The sequence below is a fragment of the Saccopteryx bilineata genome, chromosome 1, assembly GCF_036850765.1.
Source record: "Saccopteryx bilineata isolate mSacBil1 chromosome 1, mSacBil1_pri_phased_curated, whole genome shotgun sequence".
NCBI lineage: Eukaryota > Metazoa > Chordata > Mammalia > Chiroptera > Emballonuridae > Saccopteryx > Saccopteryx bilineata.
Genome location: NC_089490.1, coordinates 62,222,386 through 62,244,518, shown reverse-complemented (window position 1 = coordinate 62,244,518; position 22,133 = coordinate 62,222,386). Strand labels below are relative to the sequence as shown.

General features: G+C 37.2%; 1 protein-coding gene across 1 annotated transcript in view; it reads left to right on the top strand.

Moving 5' to 3' along the window:
- The window catches only part of RNGTT (RNA guanylyltransferase and 5'-phosphatase), a 284,204-nt gene that overhangs the window by 141,889 nt on the left and 120,182 nt on the right, over positions 1-22,133 (top strand). Inside the window, exon 12 of the mRNA XM_066254248.1 lies at positions 7,396-7,464. Coding sequence (XP_066110345.1) covers positions 7,396-7,464 — 69 coding nt within the window. The remainder of the gene's footprint in view (positions 1-7,395; positions 7,465-22,133) is intronic.

Genomic DNA, 22,133 nt, shown 5'->3' with positions numbered 1-22,133 from the left:
AGCCAGAGGAGTCCAGTGGTTGTGGCCTCTGTGTTCCCTAAGTGTGGTCTGTGTGCAGGCCCGCTACACTCTCTGCTGCCGCCTCGGGCATTTGGGCACGTGCATTGCCGGTGGCGTGGTCCTCTGCTGTGGTCACTGTGGCTTCTGTCTTGCCTCCGTGGTGGGACCGCGCTCACGAGCCTGGGCTGTAAGCCCTGGCTGGCCCTTGATTTCTGATCTGCCCTTATGTGTGGGACCGCATTCACGTGTTTGGGCTGCAAGCCTTGGCCAGCCCCTGGCTTCTGCCCCACCTCCACTGGCCAGACTGTGCTCTCACCCAAGCCGCAAGCCTCATCTGGTTCCCTGGCTTTCGCCTTGCCCCGTGGGCGGGACTGCTGGCAAGACTGCTCTGTGTGCCCAGTCCGCAGTGTGGATCAGACCACTTTGGGCACCCCATCTGCAGCCTCGACCGGCCCCGGCTTCTGCTCTCCTGGGCTGGACTGCACCTGTGTTCCCGGGCCATGGCTGTGCTGGTGGCCAGCCCCTGGATTTCACCCCAGCTGTTGGGACCACGCTCCCACACCCTGCCACTGCCCGCCCTCTGGCGAGCACTCAGAAGTGTGTGGGTGGCCATGTAGCTCAGACCTCAGCTCTCAATGCTGTATCCCTGATGGCTACCTGCTTCTAAGTGCTTTTTTGCTCTGACTGCAGCAGGAGAGCTTCTGTTTGGCTGGTGACCTGCTTTTCTTTGCTGGTATTGCTGGTTCCAGGAAGAATATTCACTTTAGATTTGGGGAGTAACTCAGCCCAGGGATTAGGGTGGCTGTCCCTCAAAGTGTTTCTCCCTGTACCTCCTAGATTATACTCTCTTCCTGCTACTCCGGTCTTCTCAGCTCACCCTATCTCCCAGAGCCCCGGGTGGGTGGTTGTGAAAGAGGTTTTCTGCGCAATTCCTTTAAGACGAATCTTGGGTCTGAGAAATCTCTTTCTCACAAAGAGTATCTTGACTTGTTTCACAGCTAAATACACTTCTTCTAAGCTCTGGGGCTGCAGGCTGGGGTTTTGTTTTTGGGGCCCAGGGCCCTCCCCTCTCCGCTAAACTCTCTTCCCACCACGTGAGTGTCTTTGGGCTGCCATTTGCTCTCATGAGCTGGGCAGCCCTCTCCACGTTTCTGCTTTTCCTAGCAGTCTCAGTGTGGCTTCTTCAGTGATCTTTGGTTATTGATTTTTCTTGATTTAGCCCAAAGTTGTTTTTTCCAGATGATTGTTCTTAAAATTAAGTTGTAATCCACTTTGGTTCTGGGAGGTGGAAGTTGGAACGTCCGCCTACTTCATCGCCATCTTGTTGCCCCTCAGTTCAACTTTTTAATTAGTTTTACTTAAAATATAGATAAGGAAAAAAACAAAGTAGTTTAAAAGTATAAGACAATCTATTTTGGAATGTAATATTAGAGACAAAAGAATCCCAATGTGATACTTAAATTATTAAAATAAAACCTACCTTTCAAGCCATGATATTTTAACTAAATCCATTTTGCTATTTGGTAACTACTTCCTTGGAGACTATGTCTGACTTAAACTCTTCTCTCAAGGCTGCCCATCATTCTTGCTTAATACAACTTCCCTATATAGGTTTGATCTATTTATAACTCTGGCCTCTCTCTCCATTTCTTTGAAAAATTTTTTCATGACTTTATTCTAATTTAGTCACTTTGACTTTGGCAACTTATCCCTGGCTATTATTTGTACATTAAAGTTTTAAATTAGACATACTGTTTCTAACTACAAACTTCTGTCTTTAAAAACTGCTGAGACACTTCATCAGGATATTTCATCAACTTTTCCACCATCCAGTGAGCCATGAGCCTCTGCAACATGGGTCTTAGCCTGAAGGGTTCATTGGCTATATAGTCTCAGCCCAAGTAGTTCCTTGTATCTGTGATTCTAAATTCTCTCCAGTTCTCCTTAGTTTCTTAGGGTAAAAATTGATTCTGATTTGTGATCTTTCTTCTTTTCTAATTAGTCATTTAGTGCAATAAAGATTCCTATAAGCACATGTTAGCTGCATCCCTTAAATCTGAATCTACTGTATTTCACTTTCTTTCAGTAAGAAATACTTAAAATTTTTTCTTTTGATTTTTTCTTTTATTTGTAAATTATTTAGAAGTGTTATTAAGTTTCCAAACATTGGGGGACTTTTCAGACATCTTTCTCTTATTGATATATAATTTGATTTATGTGGTCAGAAAACATTCTTTGTATTACTTTGACCAGTATATGTGTTCTATACACTTGGGGAACAAAGTGTTTTCTCTTGTTGGGTGGGGTGTCCTATAATTTTCAATGAGGTTAGATTGTTTCAGTATTTGTATTCTTACTGATTTTCTGTGTTTTATAAGCTTTTTCAAGACATCTTTACCCCTGCTCTTTGATTCTCAGTTCTGTATCATTTTGTATTTCATTTGGAAAAAGTATTACATACTGTTTTCTTCAAGTTCAGTGATTTTTTTCTTTGTTATTATCAATCTGCTGGTAATCCCATTGATTATCATTTTCATTCATTCATTAACATTCTTTTCTCCTAATACTGTGTTTTATTTCTTGCATTTCCATTTGTCTCATTTTTAGTTTCATTTTTATTGAAGTTCCACATTTGTTCAGACATATTTTCCACCTTCTTCTTTACAATGTTAGCGTTATTTTAAAGTCTTTGATAATTCCAAAATATGGGCCATGTTTGTGTCTTGCTTTATTGACTGCCGTATCTATTGAATGAAGTCATTTTTTTTTCTTGCTTTTTATGTATGTGACACTTCTTATTAGATGCTGAACATGAACACTAGAGACTGAGGTAAATATCTTTGTGCTTAGTATGGGCATACCTATTCTAAATTCAGTTTAATAGGCCTCCTTTTCGGGAGAGTAATATATCAATATTTGTATAAGAGATGGGTTTGTAATGCTGTAGTAATCTTTGGTGCTCCAAAGACTTCATCAGCAGATGACTGCTGTTGAGAGGCTTGGATATAAAGTGGTATTTCCCAGTGTTCTTGTGTCTCTTTTAGCTTTTAATGGGCTCTGCTTGCATATACATACTACATAGTTGCCTGTTTTTCTGCTCTTGGGCTCTCCTTCATCTACAAACAACTATTTCTTGTCACTCAGTAACTGAGTATGGGAACTGTGCAGTTTTCTTGGTTTTCCTCCTTAAGCCTTAGTATTAATAGTAGAATTTGAGCAGACCTTGAGCACCTGAGTCTCAGGGATGAGTTTTCCCTCAGTGGGCTTGACCTCTCTCTTTGTTGGCTGAACTTGGCTTGCGTAGGTGGGATGTTTTGGCAGGAGCAGATTTTTCTTTTCATCAATAACATGTCCTTGGCCCAAGGCTGTTTCTAGCTGCTTGTGTAGCTGCAGGTGATATTACTCTCAAATCACTTTTGCTTCATAAAAACTTAGAGTAAAATAAAAAATAATGTTACTTTAATTTATGCCGCAGGTAACATCATGTTTTCTTGAGTCTTAACAGTTCTATATTTTATGCTGTTACTTTATATGTACTTGATATATAGGAATTGGTCCAGTGTATGAAGTTGAGAAGTTTGGTTCAAGAATAGAAAAGTTATATTTACTTGCTGTAAATGATGTACCTACAATAAAAGGAGATCAAATTCTTTAATCTTTTAAAAATGTTTTTAAAAAGATGATTTGGATATTTGTGTTTTATTGCATCCTTTCTCAGCAGGATTTGTGCTATGAATTTAGCAAGTTACCTTTTCTTATATGATGGGGTACAGGTAGTATCAGGTTATATATTTTTTATTTGAACTTTTACCCATCATTCGTGGGTATTTGAAAAAAAGTTAAAATATAACACAAAGGTCTTATATATATACCTATACTTCTCAATATGAGCACAGATTTCAAAACTCTTCTTTCTCTAGTATGAACATATAACACAGGAGTAGTCAACCTTTTTATACTTACCGCCCACTTTTGTATCTCTGTTAGTAGTAAAATTTTCTAACTCCCCACTGGTTCCACAGTAATGGTGATTTATAAAGTAGGGAAGTAACTTTACTTTATAAAATTTATAAATCAGAGTTACAGCAAGTTAAAGCATCTAATAATAATTACTTACCAAGTACTTTATGTCGGATTTTTGCTTAGTTTGGCAGAATCAATCTTTATAAAACAACTTACTATAGTTAAATCTATCTTTTTATTTATACTATGGTTGCTCCACTACTGCCCACCATGAAAGCTGGAATGCCCACTAGTGGGTGGTGGGGACCAGGTTGACTACCACTGATGTGACATATATGAAACAAAGTCTTTAGTTTTATTTATTTATTTATTTATTTATTTATTTATTTATTTAATGGGGCGACATCAATAAATCAGGATACATATATTCAAAGATAACATGTCCAGGTTATTTTGTCGTTCAATTATGTTGCATACCCATCACCCAAAGTCAGATTGTCCTCTGTCCTTCTATCTGGTTTTTTTTGTGCCCCTCCCCCTTCCCCTTTCCCTCTCCCTCTCCCTCCTCCCCCGTAACCACCACACTCTTATCAATGTCTTTTAGTCTCACTTTTATGTCCCACCTACGTATGGAATAATGCAATTCCTGTTTTTTTCTGATTCACTTATTTCACTTCATATAATGTTATCAAGATCCCACCATTTTGCTGTAAATGATCCGATGTCATCATTTCTTATGGCTGAGTAGTATTCCATAGTGTATATGTGCCACATCTTCTTTTTCCAGTCATCTATTGACCGGCTTTTTGGTTGTTTCCATGTCCTGGCCACTGTGAACAATGCTGCAATGAACATGGGGCTGCATGTGTCTTTACGTATTAATGTTTCTGAGTTTTTGGGGTATATACCCAGTAGAGGGATTTCTGGGTCATAAGGTAGTTCTATTTTTAGTTTTTTGAGGAACCATTATACTTTCTTCCATAATGGTTGTACTACTTTACATTCCCACCAACAGTGTATGAGGGTTCCTTTTTCTCCACAGCCTCTCCAACATTTGCTATTACCTGTCTTATTAGTAATAGCTAATCTAACAGGTGTGAGGTGGTATCTCATTGCAGTTTTGATTTGCATTTCTCTAATAACTAAAGAAGATGAGCATCTTTTCATATATCTGTTGGCCATTTGTATTTCTTCCTGGGAGAAGTGTCTGTTCATGTCCTCTTCCCATTTTTTTATTGGATTGTTTGTTTGTTTGTTGTTGAGTTTTATGAGTTCTTTGTATATTTTGGATATTAGGCCCTTCTCTGAGCTGTTGTTTGAAAATATCATTTCCCATGTAGTTGGCTTTCTGTTTATTTTGTTATCAGTTTCTCTTGCTGAGCAAAAACTTCTTAGTCTGATGTAGTGCCATTCATTAATTTTTGCCTTCACTTCTCTTGCCTTTGGAGTCAAATTCATAAAATGTTCTTTAAAACCCAGGTCCATGAGTTTAGTACCTATGTCTTCTTCTATGTACTTTATTGTTTCAGGTCTTATGTTTAGATCTTTGATCCATTTTGAGTTAATTTTAGTACAAGGGGCATACTGTAGTCCAGTTTCATTCTTTTGTATGTGGCTTTCCAGTTTTTCCAGCACCAGCAAAGTCTTTAGTTTAACATTACCTTTCAAATTCCCAGCAAGTATGGAAGCTGATATTTTGACATTTTTATGTTTGGAGTTTGTTTTCACCTCTTGAAAGGAATTTATAAAAAGTCAGTGCTTTTAATCCATATTGGACTTTTTGTTAGGCAGATTTTCTCCTGAGATTACTAAATCATTTAAACTAGGAGTGATTTGGAGACCAGTGTAGGAATTCAGGCTTACTTTGAAATGTTTGCCTATTTGGCTAAACTCTAGATAATATGGTTCTGAGAATTCCAGTTTGCAAGGCCCTACTTTCATAGTATTTTAATGAGAGGAAAGAACTAAACAAAACAGGAAATATCGAGAGTATTATCTTTCTTTTTTAATTGAGGCAAAATATACATAGTAGCATACAATGGAACATATTAACAGGTTTTCAGCATACGTTCCAGTCGCATTAAGTACATTTACTTTGTTGTGCAGCCATTGCTGCTCCGTCATCCATCTCCAGATTGCTTTTCATTTTTCTAAACTGAAACTCTACCCATTAAACACTTACCTCCTCATTCACCCTCACCCCCAGCCTCTCTAACTTCTGTCCCTATAAATCTGATTAAGGGGCATTACAGTTTTAAGGGAATATGGATATTCAGAGTCAGATTGGTCCTAAAGCAATTAGAAAGTAGAATTGCTTTCATTTTGCTCACTGCCCCCAGTTTAGAGAAATTACAGATTTTGAAGAATGAAATGGCAGAGAAGGTACAGTCACAGTTGGGGAAGAGAAAGATTTGTTGTATGTGAAATATACCTGAAATTTTGCTTGTTACTTTTGGAATGCAATCTCCCTGTAAGTGTAGGGTTTTAAGAGGATGTGATTGTGATAAAAGATTGTGATCGGATAACCTACAACATATCCCAAATCTTGCAGACACATATTTGAATTCCAGAACTATCTTACCTGGCTCTGTGAAAGTTTATTTTGTTCTCTTCTCTGAAATGCAGAAATCAATGTTTAGGACCTCTATGCATGATACATATATTTAGTTCTTTAAAATAATAAAAATCTGTGAAAAGGAAGCATTTAAAACTACTTGCTCAGAATTAATTAGAGAGCACTGGGTGTAAGTAAAACTCTGCTCTTTAGTAGATAAGGCATTGAGAAAACCGTCATTTGTATTTTGTACTGTGTATCCCTTGTAATATAATTCTTGGCTTGAAAAAATATAAAAAAGATGAAAAATAAAAGTTAAAATGTTTTTCTGCTTGAGGGTTTGGGAAAAACACAGGTGGTGCATTTTTGGGTTGTGTTCCCATGACTGAGCTAGCTGTAGTTACAGATTTTCTAGGATCCCACCTCCCTCCATCCCCAAGTGAGTTACTGTGCTGTCTCCTTTGTTGTGTATGTTTATTATTTTATTCCCTTTATTTATTACTTCCCAGAGTTTCTGCTTTTACTTTGTCATTGAGGCCAGTGCTTTTAATCCACATTTAAATTTAATCCATATTAAAATTCCTTTCATACTGGTTGAGCAGTGCATTGAAAAATATGATTTTCATACTTTATTCATCATTTTGGTTGTTGTAGTTGGGACTTTATTCAAGACATCTAGCCTGTCATGGAAGTCTGCATATATTAAAAAATCTTATAATATATTACCCTATATTCCTCTGGACCACCTTTCCCATTTTTTATTTCACTATTTAAAATTTAAAAAAACCATTATAAAGCTTACAAAAATTTAAAATATTTTTGAAGTGATTATTATATTGATTATTGCATTTCTAAAAATACATGTATTTATTTTATAGCTACTTGAAGGAAGTTTTGCCAAAGAAGTTAGCCATGAAATGGATGGACTTATTTTTCAGCCTACTGGAGTAAGTTCATGTGCATGGGCGTGTGTGTGTGGGGCCATATAGATATGCATGTGCACACATGCATGTATATATGAAGTACATATTTCTCAGACATTTACTTAGTATTGATTACTTCTATAATTACCATTTCTCCATAAAATAAATTGTTTATTGTAAAAGATTTCATTTATACTGAATATATAAATAGTGTAATGAACAATTCACTCAGTTTAAGAAATAAACATAGCTGATTATTATTATTATTTTAGTGAGAGAGACAGACAGATGGGGACAGACAGACAGGAAGGGAGAGAGATGCGAAACATCAGTTCTTTATTATGGCACCTTAGTTGTTCATTGGTTGCTTTTTCATATGTGCCTTGCTGTGGGGGCGGGGGCTCCAGCTGAGCCAGTGACCCCTTTCTCAAGCCAGTCATGTCTCAGATCCCATGCTTAAGCTGGCAACCCTGGGCTCAAGCTGGTGAGTTCGTGCTGAAGCCTGATGAGCCTGTGCTCAAACCCGCAACCTCAGGGCTTCAAGCCTGGTTCTTCAGTGGCCCAGGCTGACGCTCTGCCCACTGTGCCACTGCCTGGTCAGGCCTGATCATTATTTTTGAAGAAAGTTAGTTTTTTAATTTCTTATTCTTGCAAAATAAATGTCACTTTATGTTTCTTTACTAGACATCTACTAAAATATGTTATATAAATGCTTATTTCTTACTGTTGGCCAATATACCTTTAAGTGTTAATATTTCTAAAACTTCATTTTGCTATGGATAAGTAAAATTCAAAGAGTTACCTATATTTAAAGAGAAATACAATTTTTTTTTTTTTTTTTTTTTTTTTCCCCATTTTTCTGAAGCTGGAAACAGGGAGAGACAGTCAGACAGACTCCCGCATGCGCCCGACCGGGATCCACCCGGCACGCCCACCAGGGGCGACGCTCTGCCCACCAGGGGGCAATGCTCTGCCCATCCTGGGCGTCGCCATGTTGCGACCAGAGCCACTCTAGCGCCTGAGGCAGAGGCCACAGAGCCATCCCCAGCGCTCGGGCCATCTTTGCTCCAATGGAGCCTTGGCTGCGGGAGGGGAAGAGAGAGACAGAGAGGAAAGCGCGGCGGAGGGGTGGAGAAGCAAATGGGCGCTTCTCCTGTGTGCCCTGGCCGGAATCGAACCCGGGTCCTCCGCACGCTAGGCCGACGCTCTACCGCTGAGCCAACCGGCCAGGGCGAGAAATACAATTTTTTGAATAGGTATTCCATGTCCAATCTCTGAAACTCACTAAAGGGCTTTCACCAACTTGGCAGTCAGATCATGTATTTGGAGTCAGTTTTGTTTTACTCTTTGTAGGGTTTCACAATATCAGCACCACTGATGTTTTTGGCAAGACAGTTAGTTTCCTGTGTGGGGAGCTGCCCTGCACATGATAGAATGCTTAGTAGCATCTAAACCAAGAGTCCCCAAACTTTTTACACAGGGGGCCAGTTCACTGTCCCTCAGACTGTTGGAGGACCGTACTATAAAAAAAAAAACTATGAACAAATCTCTATGCACACTGCACATATCTTATTTTAAAGTAAAAAATCAAAACGGGAACAAATACAATATTTAAAATAAAGAACAAGTAAATTTAAATCAACAAACTGACCAATATTTCAATGGGAACTATGCTCCTCTCACTGACCACCAATGAAAGAGGTTCCCCTTCTGGAAGTGTGGCGGGGGCTGGGTAAATGGCCTCAGGGGACCCCTGATCTAAACTCTGTATTCAATAGATGCAAATATTACCTCTCCCTCTTATACCTCCAGGTTGTAACAGCAAAAAACATATTCATTCTCTGCCTAAGTTCCCCTAGAGCGCAAAATCGCCTCCGCTTGAGAACCTATGTTTTATAGAGCAGTGTTTCTCCAATGTGGCTTGTGGACAGGAGCATTAGCAACAACCAGAAAATTAGTACACCTCAGATGTACTGATCAGAAGCTGTGGGAATGGAGTCCGGAAATTTGTTCTTTAACAATCTCTCCAAGTGACTGACGCGAGTTCAAGTGTGAGAACCACTCCTCTGTAGGAAAGACTTGGGTTTCATGTGCTACCCCTCAGCATATGTTGCATTTTGCCTTCACTAACTCCATCCTTAGAAATTAGGGCATTAGCTAGTTGTGAAATTATAGAGAGAAACATCAAGCTGAGTACCTGGAGAAAAAGAAAGGAAACTAATATTTTTGAACATTATATATTAAAACTATGTTATATATGCTTTACACATATAGTAAAACTCTGCTGTTATGCAAATTAAGATATAATGTGATATGTGATTGGCTTCTGTCTCCATCCCACTCCCTTTGCCAAACAGATGGAAGTCTGTGGTCAAAGGGAAGAATTAGAGACTGAGACAGAAATTGTAGAAAATCCTATCTTAGGAAGGATGGAAGTTAGATCTTTTAAGTTTCAGTGTTTCCCAGGTCTAATCTTTCTGGATTGAAAGATTTAAAATCTAAATATAACAGTGTTAAACTTATGGTTCAGACTCATGCATATGTGAGATTTTGGTGGTGTAAGAGAAAGTGATCTGACAGATAAGTGAGTCTCTCTGATGTCTAATACAGTCAGTTGATTTATTAGTCTGTTCTAATTTTAGTAACCACACTTGTTATTACAGTGATTTTCTAATTGATATCTGCTCTTTGACAGGATCCTCTTAAATATTTATGGATATTTGGTTTAACATACAAGTTTCAGAATCAGTTTGTCAGATTACCCACAAATTTTTATTGGGAGTTTATTTGGAATTGATTTAAATTTAGATTAATGTGGAGAAAATCTATGTTTTTACAGTGTTAAATTTTCTTAATGAATAAAGTATAGCCCTTTAGGTCTTTTTTTCTTTAGTTGAGTTTAAGTTCTTAATTATTAATCCAATTTCTAGATATTTAATATTTTTCATTTTTATAATAAATGGTACCTTTTAAAATTTTTGCTAGTTCTAGTATACTGTCACAGTGTTGATTATTTTATTGATTCAACAATCTTGCTGAACACTTTTAGTTCTAATAATTGTCTAGTTTTATGTATTGGCCAGGATCTCTAGTACTGGTTTAAATATTGACTCTCATTGGATAGAGGAGAGGGAGACATTTATACTTTATTCTTAACCTCACAGGGAATGTGGCTGACTTTTCTCCATTAAGTATGTTTTTGGTAGATTTTTGATAGATACCTTTTATGTTAAGAAATTTTTGTTTCTATTTTTACAAAGGTCTTTTTTTTTTCAATCATGTTGGTTTTGGGAGTTAAATAGCTTTTCTGTTATCTGTTGTCTATGCCTTTTCTTTTGAGATTATCATGCCATTTTTCCTTTTTTGACATTCATGTAGTAAATTACAGTAATTTTCCCATGTTGGTCTATTCTCGCATTATGCTACTTGGTCATGACGTATATAGTTTCTAATATATACCTTTGGATCTGTATGTAATAGTTTCTTGAGGATTTTTGCCACCTTATTTCAATTTTTCCCTCTTCTTTTGTATATTCAAAAGAAAATAGGTAAAATTATTATGGAAAAAATTATATAAGTTCCAAGTAATATATAATGCATGCCCATGATATTAAAAGTCAATTAATATATTATGGCTTATACTGAAAATTAAGAGCAGTCTCTTCTACCTTTCCCCACACTGAAAGTACCCGTTCTAGGAGGTAATCATTTTCATTTTAGCTGCTATTTTTCTTCCTTTATTTGCAAAATATATTTATGCTGTTCTTTCTTGGTTTTTTGTTTTATACATGATCTGCTTACTTTCTGCTATTGAAGAACAAGATTGAGCTTTCTAACTCCACCAACACTCCCTCAGCCCTCCTCCTCTGTATTATGTAATTATAATTATATCACATGTTTGGTTAAATGAATATTCATTATTTGTATTTTTATGGTGACATGAATATTATTCATATCTGAGTCAACTAGTACATTTCTCTTTCTTAGAAAACTTTGCCTTGGAGAAATTGCCAAATCATTTGTTATGATTATTACTAGTTCTTTTCTTAAACTCTCTAAAATACCTGTTAAAATTTTTTTAATTCAGATACATATATAAGTAATATATCCAGTCCAGTTTTCACTTTCTGAAGCCCTCCCTTTCCCTCCTCCTTCTAAATTAGAGATCCCTTTTCCTTCCTAGGTTCTTCTCTGAAATTTTTAACTTATTCCATGTCCGGATTACAGACAGGTGAAATTATGATGAGTTCATAGATTGATTCAGCTCTTTGTGTACTTTCTGCCTTCATTACTACACACTGATGTTGTTGAAGCTAGGTATATCTAAGTTACCCTTGTTATTATGATGGTTATTACATAATATATTAGGTAAAGGAGATCGAAAAGTAGTTACTGGGTTTCTTCAGTGTCACCTTAGGCATGAACACTTCATCTTACAGCTCTTTAGGCAACACTCACACCTGCACATTACAGAATGACTTTTCTATCATCACTTTTAGACCAGTTTGGTTAAAGTGATTTCTAGCCTCAGACACACCTTTGTCTAGTTTTTTTTTTTACCATGACAGTCTAGGTCAGGGGTCTCAAACTCGGCCGCATGCGGCCCGCCGAACAATTTTGTGCGGCCCGCAGACTAATCCACGAAGTTCAAAATATTTTGGATAAAATTAAGTAAGCCTAGGGGCCTACTTGTATTTTTCATTTCTCTAGCATCCTAGCTAGATATTAGCTTAGTTAACAGCAGTTGTGATGCGAACTACAGTTTCTGGTAGTTTTGTGACACTGAGTAAACTGCATGTACGATTGTGCTTGTTGTACTGATTTTTTTTTTGTTTTCAACTGCAGTGAGAAAAGTGTTGCATAACAGTTGCCTTTTGTAGACCTAGTGCGGCCCGCTGAACGGCTGTGATCTTGCTCTGCGGCCCACATGCTGAGTTGAGTTTGAGACCCCTGGTCTAGGTCATGGTCACCAGCCTGTGCCTTTCCCTTTCCTGACATGGAGTTTCTTAGGTTCTCTGATGCCAGCTTATCTCATTTGGAGGCTTCCTGACCAAAAGAAATGTAATATTGTGAATTAAAAGAGCAACAATTTGGGTTCTAATGAGATCTTGGGTTTCTTTGCATATTCAGTCTCTTCCTTGATCTTCTTCATTCTATAGGACTTATGGAGGAATGGTTTGCTTTTATGGTGCTAGAATTAATTAATGTTACTTTTTCTGCCTTCTTGAACTGTTGTTACTCAATTGCCACATATCTTTAGGGCTAAAACAGGTCACTTAAAGACTTTTCTCAAAGCAAAAAAGATCTCCTTTGAACATATTTGCTACTGCAAGTTATGGAAGCAACCCAAGTGGCCATCAGTAGACGTGTGGATTAAAAAGCAGTCATACATGTATACAATGGGATATTGTTTGACAATTAAAAAGAAGGGCCCTGGCCGGTTGGCTCAGCGGTAGAGCATCGGCCTAGCGTGCGGAGGACCCGGGTTCGATTCCCGGCCAGGGCACACAGGAGAGGCACCCATTTGCTTCTCCACCCCTCCGCCGCGCTTTCCCTCTCTGTCTCTCTCTTCCCCTCCCGCAGCCAAGGCTCCATTGGAGCAAAAATGGCCCGGGCGCTGGGGATGGCTCTGTGGCCTCTGCCCCAGGCGCTAGAGTGGCTCTGGTCGCAACATGGTGACGCCCAGGATGGGTAGAGCATCGCCCCCTGGTGGGCAGAGCGTCGCCCCTGGTGGGCGTGCCGGGTGGATCCCGGTCGGGCGCATGCGGGAGTCTGTCTGACTGTCTCTCCCTGTTTCCAGCTTCAGAAAAATGAAAAAAAAAAAAAAAAAAGAAAAAAAAAAGAAGGAAATCTTATCATTTGAGGCAGTATAGGTAGACCTAGAGCCGTGACGACGAACCATTTATTTATTTATTTATTTAATTTTTTTGAAGTTGGAAACGGGGAGGCAGACAGACTCCCGCATTCACCCGACGGGGATCCACCTGGCACACCCACCAGGAGGTGATGCTCTGCCCATCTGGGACGTCGCTCTGTTGCAACCAGAGAAATTTAGTGCCTGAGACAGAGGCCACAGAGCCATCCTCGGCGCCCGGGCCAACCTTGCTCCAATGGAGCCCTGGCTGCGGGAGGGGAAGAGAGAGAGACAGAGAGGAAGGAGAGGGGGAGGGGTGGAGAAGCAGATGGGTGCTTCTCCTGTGTGCCCTGGCTGGGAATTGAACCCGGGACTCCTGCACGCCAGGCCGATGCTCTACCACTGAGCAAACCGGCCAGGGCGAGATGGCGAGCCTTTTTATAAAAACCACCCACTTTTGCAGTGCTGGTCAACCTGATTCCTCCTGCCCACTAGTGGGCGTTCCAATTTTCATGGTGGGCGGTAGCAGAGCAACCAAACGGCACATATGAGAAAACAATCAATGAACAACTAAAGTGCTGCAGCGAGTTGATGCTTCTCATCTCTCTTTGTTCTGTTCCTGTCTGTCCCTCTCTTTGTGTGTGTCACACACACACACACACACACACACACAAAAGTTTAAGTTAGTTACAAAATAGTCATGGGAATGTAAATTATAGCATAGGAAATACTGTTGATAATATTGTAATAACTATGTATGGTACTAGTTGGGTACTGGTAATATCAAGGAGAACACTGTAAACTGTATGATTGTCTAACCAATATTCTGTACACCTGAAATTAATACAAAATAATATTGAATGTAAAAAAAAATCTCCTTCAAGATACCTTGCTGTTTCTTATACTGGATAAGGTAGCTACCACCTTAATACGTACCTGTTGTTATGATGTTTTTATCTTTCAAAAACTATAGGCTTTTTTTAAGGTTATTAGTCCTTTCTTTCCTTATTTGTCTACAAATGTCCAGAGTCTAGGATACTGTTTGGTCTAATAGGGCTTAGAAAATGTTCAGTAGAGAAATAAAAATGTATTCTGATGTTTTCCCCTAACCTTTCAGATTTGACTGGCTCTATATTTTACCAATGTGAGCAGCAAATAGTTTTTAAATTTATAACTATTTTATCCTTCTAGTTGCATATACAGATGTATATTCTAATTTATTCTGTGACTTTTCTTCTTTTAAAAATATTTTCTGCCAGCCTTGGCCGGTTGGCTCAGTGGTAGAGCATCGGCCTGGCGTGCAGGAGTCCCGGGTTCGATTCCCAGCCAGGGCACACAGGAGAAGCACCCATCTGCTTCTCCACTTCTCCCCCTCTCCTTCCTCTCTGTCTCTCTCTTCCCTTCCCGCAGCCAATGCTCCATTGGAGCAAAGTTGGCCCAGGCGCTGAGGATGGCTCCTTGGCCTCTGCCTCAGGCGCTAGAGTGGCTCTGGTTGCAACAGAGCGACGCCCCAGATAGGCAGAGCATTGCCCCCTGGTGGGCATGCCAGGTGGATCCCAGTCGGGCACATGCGGTAGTCTGACTGCCTCCCCGTTTCCAACTTCAGAAAAATACAAAAATAAATAAATAAATAAATAAATAGAACATTAAAAAAAATTTTTTTCTGCCAGAATCTATGTAATCACAAATTAAAATCAATAAAAAAATAAAAATCTTTTCAATGACTTTAAATTTCCACTTGTTTCCTTGCAAGAAGTCTAGAATGCAAACATCCATTCTTCATGAAATAAACTGAGCTTTGCTACTTGCATATCCTCCTCAGAGACATCTCAGGGGGTTAGAAGTGGTCTCTTGTTTGAGATAAGCCCCTCAATATTTCTTTGGTTCTCCAATTCTTCATCTGTAAAATGTACAGGCTGTGACAGCTTAGCTCTGAAATTCTGTGGTGATCATATGCTAGTCAGTATATATGAATATAAAGCAGTACTTCTTTACATTTCTTCTTCCTGCCAGTCTCTGTGAAAATGTATTAGGCAAAAGGTTTTTAATAAGAGAGAAATAAAAATTTTCATTTTTATTTTACTTTCCTAAAAACAATATATCTCTTAAATGGAAATTTAGATAGTTTCAGTAGATAAAATAGACTTATGCAGTTTATTAGTATCAGTCACTATTACATGGTTATATTACTATTACATTTTTACTTCTGCCATCATTTAAATCATATTTTCACTTTTACACACTTTACCTCCAAATTATTAAAATTATACAGTATATGGGATAGCTCTGAAAGGGTCATATTTTGTTCATCCTGAGTCATTGTCAGTTTCTTATTAATTTAGCATAGCAGATTCTTAGATTAGTATATAAATACAAGAAATGTCATTAAAAAATGTTTCTCACCTGCCTATTTTGGTAAAAGTTTAATAGCATAGCACTATACTGTACTAGTTACTAGTCTTTGGTTAGTCTTTTATTTTTCATGACATTTTAATGATTTCAGTCTTTATTTCTTGATACATTCATTTGTTATTATAATTTCTCATGACCATGATAATGTTCTATCTAGTTTCTTATTTCTTCAAAGTACATTTTTCCAACACAGATTTTTACCACTAATACAGGGTGGGGCAAAAGTAGGTTTACAGTTTTCATATGGAAAGTAATACAGTAGTAATAACAATATAAGGGTAAACTCTGCCCTACCCTGTATATACTTTCATAGTGTTTTCAGTGTTCCCTTTAGTGGCAGTTTACTGTCAGTTGATAGAACGGCATCTCGCTGTAAGAAGGATGTTAGTTACATGCCTGACCAGTCTATTTAATGCAGTGGTTCTTGTGCGCTCCTACTGCATTTGTGCTAAATTTTCAAAAGGGCTTTCATTCTGAGTATAAACTATATTAATGTTGCCATCCAGAATAGGCTCCAATTTAGCTTGAATCCATTCACAGTAAATAGGAGGCAGTTTTCTCACTTGTATACAAAATTTCATTATATTCAATTGAGTAGCACTTGTTAGTTTTCATCATTTTGCTTTTTCAGTTTCAGTCTTTCTTACAGCTTAGACTACCATCACAGGAGTAGTCCTACGTATTCCATTTTCAAACTTTTTATTTGCCAAAGCCAGAGGTGAGACTGTACTTAGCTTCTAGAGAGATTTATGACTTTTCTACCTCTTTTTAAAAATGGAATTATAAGTTTCTGTTAAATAGATGAACTTGAATGACAATAGATAACACTGTATTTATGATATTCTGCTAAACAGAGCAGCTTAAAATATATTTTTATGATAATTCATGACTCTTGTGATATCTCTTTACAACTTTCAAAGAAGGAATACTTGAGTTTTTTCTCTCACCTAATTCCTTGGAATTGAAACTACTGTTCTTATACATTGTCATCAAGCTTCTTTTCTTTACCAAGTGAAGTGGCCTGTTTATGAATACTATTGCATTATAAAGACCTTAATTTTCCTTTTCAGGGACTCTTAGTCTGTGTATGGTGGTAAGAAGAGAATTGATTACAGACAGGTGTAGCTTCCAGTGGTTGGGAGTAGATCTGATTTTAGATGGGACAGGGAATTGAATTACATTGCCTCACACAATGAGAAATTTAGTCTTATTCCAGTTTTTATTCATTTTCTCAGTTTATAAGGAGAAAGTATTTTTATTTCTAGTTTTTAATATCTGAGACTTTCTAATCTTTCCCTTTTCAACAAAATGAGTGTGGGTTTAGTTTTACACTTCAAAGGGCATGTTATCTACTGGAATTTAGTATCATTGATTCATTTTTATTATATCTAAATTTAGGACCATTTATTATTTAGGGTAAGTAATGCTATTTTCTATTTATGGTATGTAAATGGTATGCAATTTGGTATGAAGTTTCCCAAATATCAGGTGCCATTTTTCAGCCTTCTAAAGTTGATAAGGCATTTTCAATTAATAAGCATGGACCCTAATACCCAGTGTAGTTTCTGATTCTGTCCTTGTAAGATTTGTAAATTACCTTCTTCCTTAAGCTTTCTATTTAAAGAAGTTTTGAAGAAGAAGTTTAGGACTCTCTCTTTTTCTTTAGGTGAAAGGAGGGGAGATAGTGAGGCAGACTCCTGCGTGCACCCCAACTAGGATCCACCTGGCAGCCCCATTCCAGGGGAGAAGAGAGGGGATGAGGGAGAGGAAGAAGAGAGGGAAGGGGGGAGAAGCTGATGATCCTTCTCCTGTGTGCCCTGACTGGGAATTGAACCCGGTGTATATCCATACTCCAGGTCAATGCTCTATCCATTGAGCCACCGGCCAGGGCCAGAAGTTTATTACTCTTACTCAGGCCAAGAACCCTTTAATAAATAATTTGCCAACATTTCTAAATTATTTTTCTGGGGAAGTCTAAAACCTTTGATAAACTCAATTTTAGTAAGTGCAGACAGGGTAAGTAATAGACTCTGATGACAAAATAATATCAGATTAGAGGTAACCTGTATTTTTTATCATGTTAAAATATGTATAAATTTTTCTCCCTTTAATTAATTAATTAATTTTTGTGACAGAGACAGAGGGATGGACAGGGATAGACAGGAAGGAAGAGAGATGAGAAGCATCAACCCATAGTTGTGGCACTTTAGTTGTTCATTGATTGCTTTTTCATACGTGCCTTGACTGGGGGGCTACAGCAGAGTGAGTGACCCCTTGCTCAAGCCAGTGACCTTGGGCTTCAAGCCAGTGAACTTTGGGCTCAAGCCAGTGATTGTGGGGTCATGTATATGATTCCATGGTCAAGCCAGCGACCCTGCACTCAAGCTGGTGAGCCTGCGTGCAAGCCGGCAACCTTGGGGTCTCGAACCTGGGTCCTCTGCATCCCAGTCTGAGGCTCTATTCTCTGTGCCACTGCCTGGTCAGACTCACCCTTTATTTTTTATTTATTTTTTTAAAAATTTTAATGGGGTGACATTGATTAATTAGAGTAAATTCACCCTTTATTTTTACATTGGGGGATATCCAAATGTTAGAATTTGTAGTTCTTGCTGACCTGTGGTGGCGCAGTGTATCAAGAGTTGACCTGTTATACTGAGGTTGCCTGTTTGAAACCCTGGGCACATACGGGAGTTGATGCTTCCTGCTCCTCTCCCCTTCTCTCTCTCTTCCCTCTCTAAAATGAATAAATAAAAAAAGTATATTATTAGTTCTTGTCTTTGGCATTCTCTAGCCTGTTCAGAGACTAAGACTTTAGTCTCATTCTCATGATCAATAAGATAAAGGGGCAAGGGCCCACTCTTCAGTAGGTAAACTTCCACTGAACTCTCCAGGTTTCAGTGTTCCTCCACTGTTATGCTTGAATTTTCTGGACTGGAGCTTCTGTCCTTTGCTTTTTGCACAGAATAAACATGTCTGCTGCATTTGCCTGGGGAGGAGGAGGGAACCTAGAGGTGTAAATACATCGTGTACAGATTTTCAACCAGGCTCCTTGTTTTGAGTTCCATGGTCAAATGAATTGTGAAAGATGCATTTCCTTGTGAAAAAATTCCTTGGCCTACATTTATTTGGTGCTAATTATTAAAACTTAGCAAGAAGGCAATTCTGCTCCATTACATTAATTATAATGAGTAAACTGAAGATGAATAAAAGGTAAAAGATGTTACTACTGCTTAAAAAAAATATTTTGAATCCTAGAAAAAAATTAAAGTGATAAAGCTACCATATTAAAGTGATGATTCTATTGAGGGAAAACCCCAACACTAGTTTAGAAGAAAGTTTTTTTACCTTTTGACCTAGTGGTCTATATTCAGAGACATAGTCTTATATAACACATCCAGAAATGCACATAGTTCATTACTTTTATAAGGAAATGCAGAAGCAAAGTTAATGAATGATACAGTCAGAAAAATAAAGCTGAGGGTATTTCTTTGTGTTTATAAAGAAACAAATACACCAGTCTCTGATACTTACTAAAGCACAGAGCACTCATTAATTATCATGAAAGCCTCAACTTAAAGTGGATGAAATTGGATTTACAGAATTAGAGAGAATTGGAGTTGAAAATGTACTTCCTAGATTATCTAGCTTATGGTTTTAAAATACTAATTTCCAAAGTTCTAGGTTTCTGTGTATTGCCTCAGGGCATCACATGGATGGATGGGTTACAATATAAGCATTCTTTTTACTTCCCTGGAGCCCTGATTTATTTCTTTATATATTGAACTTGTAGCTAAGATTGTGATTTAAAAAGGGCTTCACCTAAGTATATATGGTTTGAAATCAACTGCTGTTTTGAAAGATCACCAGTGATTTCTCTTGATTTGCAAAATCAAGATCATTTTTCACCCCGTTTCTTAATCATTTAGTGATAGTTTATACTGCGGTACACATCCTTGAAATCTTCTCTTCCATGGCTTCTGTGACATCATATGCTTCTGATTTCTTCTAGTCTTCTGTCATTTCTTCTCTGTGCCATTCAAGCTCTTTGTCTTCTACTAGCCATTGCAGTTTGGAGTTTTGAAGACTCAGCATCCTGGACCTCCATTCTGTCTCACGCTCTGCTCTCTCTTTAGAAATCTCATTCATACCCATGGGCTTTAGTTATCTCCTAAAAAGCCTGTGACTCAGACTTTGAATTTTTTAAGCTGATTTTTTAAGTTGATTTAGTTCTCTAATTGTCTACCTTGATCTTGCTTTTGTAATTTCTCAGAAACCCCAGAAACTTAATATATTTTAAAGCTGAACTTTATTCTACTCCCCAGCCAAACTGTACAAACCAATCCTTCCCCAGCACTTTCAACCTTACTTAAATGAGAATGTAGATGTTATCTCTGAGACTTTCCCCTCTTTCATCTCTCTCATCCTTCTCCAAGGTTTGCTTTGCATCTCCAAATTATCTCTTAAATTATTTCCTTTTTTCTCCTGTCACCACTGACACAACTCTAATCTGACTGTCACTCACTGCCTCTTGCCTGGACCACTGCAGTGGCATCCGAACTGGCCCTGCTACCTCCACTTTGTCTTTTTTCACACTACATCCAGAGTGACCTGCCTTAAACTCCAGTGATTTCCTCTGGCTTTCAGTTAACAACCAAAATTAGGTTAGAAGCCAGTTTACTCCTTTTGGTTTCCCCATGTTTTGCTGTTGAAGGAAAAAGGGGTTTTTACTTATAAACAATGGTTTTAAAAATTTGAAATATAAGCTATACTTACAATATTCAAATATCTTAAAAAATGGGTATTCAAAGAAAAAATTAGCTGGTTATTTTATTATAAACCTATATTCTTTCTAAGGTTTAAACTTTGATTAAACTGAAGAGATTATTTTTAAAAAGAAGCATTTGCAAATTGAATTTTCCATTTGGTTATCAGTCTATACAGAAGCCAGTTAGATTTTATTAGACTCTTTTATATATTATTTTCAGTTTTATGATTTCATTGACATTTTGAATTTTGTGGTTTGTCACCTAAAAATGAAAATTTTAAGATGGCCATTTGGCATTTTAATATGCTAGACATAGTAGATCTTCTGCTTGACAGCCTTAGGTCTTTTAATTTAATGTACAAAGTTGATAAAACTTACTTGTTTACTAACTTTTACAGGAGGATTTTAATAATTTATGTAGCATAGTAAATTTTTACTTGTGGGAATAACAGATTAATTTCTAACCTTTTAAAAGTCATATTTAATTTTACTTTTGTCATCTGGAGATACTTAGTTTCTAGATAAAAATTTTTTGTCATAATCCATCACTATGAAATAAAAACAGAATTACACATAATAATTTATAAAATAGAGGTAATAATAAAAACCTTGAAAGTATTTTCTTTATTATTTTTAAAAAGATTTTCTTTTATTATGCTAGTTGTATTATGTTTAGTAAAATATTGTTTCTATATTGAGTCTATAGAGTATTTACTTTCAAGCAATAGTGATATAATTGGTTTTCTTTTATGTTTTTAGCACTACCTTGATTTCTATAAGATGGATTAGCTTGATTTTATGTCTCTCACATTAATCAGTTTGCATGTAAATTGAGTCGGATTTGATTTTAATATTGTTTTCTTGTGAAATATTAATGTTTTTATTAAATCTTTACTACTTTCACATATATTGAATGTTATGAATAGATTATAAAATGAAAACTGGAAATAGTCTAATGTCTTGTCTTGAAGTACATGATGAATTAGAGTGGTTTTCCTCTGTAGCAGAGATGATGTTACCATGGTGAGTGCTTCTGTTGCCATGACATTAGCTTGCATATTTTGATAGGTCTTCAGTTGAAGAAGGGTTCTGTTTTCTGGCAGACTGGAAAAGTGTCATTCTGTCTTGTCCCAAAATGTTTTTTTTAATTGAAAAATACAGTAATTTCCAAAGAATTGTAAATAGTTATGTGCCAAGAAAGAAAATATACCTTGTTTATTTTTAATTCTTTTTTCTGTTCAGCTTTTGAAACATAGCAAAATACTCAGCTTGCTTTGTGTAAGGAATAAAAAGGAGAAAATCATTTTTATAGTTTTCTTAATAAAATATTTGCTTTTCCATTGAATTTTGTTGAAATAGCTAATGGTGAATAATTTGTAATCTGTCTCAGCTGGATATAGATATAAAATGTTACTGTACAACTAAAAGACACTGCTAATCATGATATATTACTAGCAGAGAAAGGGTAAGTAAATATAAATACTTTACAAAAATGAAAGAATCAGTGTATTCCAAGAAGGTAAATTATATATAAAAGTACAAAATCAGTTTTCATGTAAATGATACATATTAAACACAATGTATTAGGGTTAGTTCTTTTCATCTAATAAATGTCCTTCTTATTCCACTTTTCAAGAAAAATAACATTGTTTTGCACTTTGC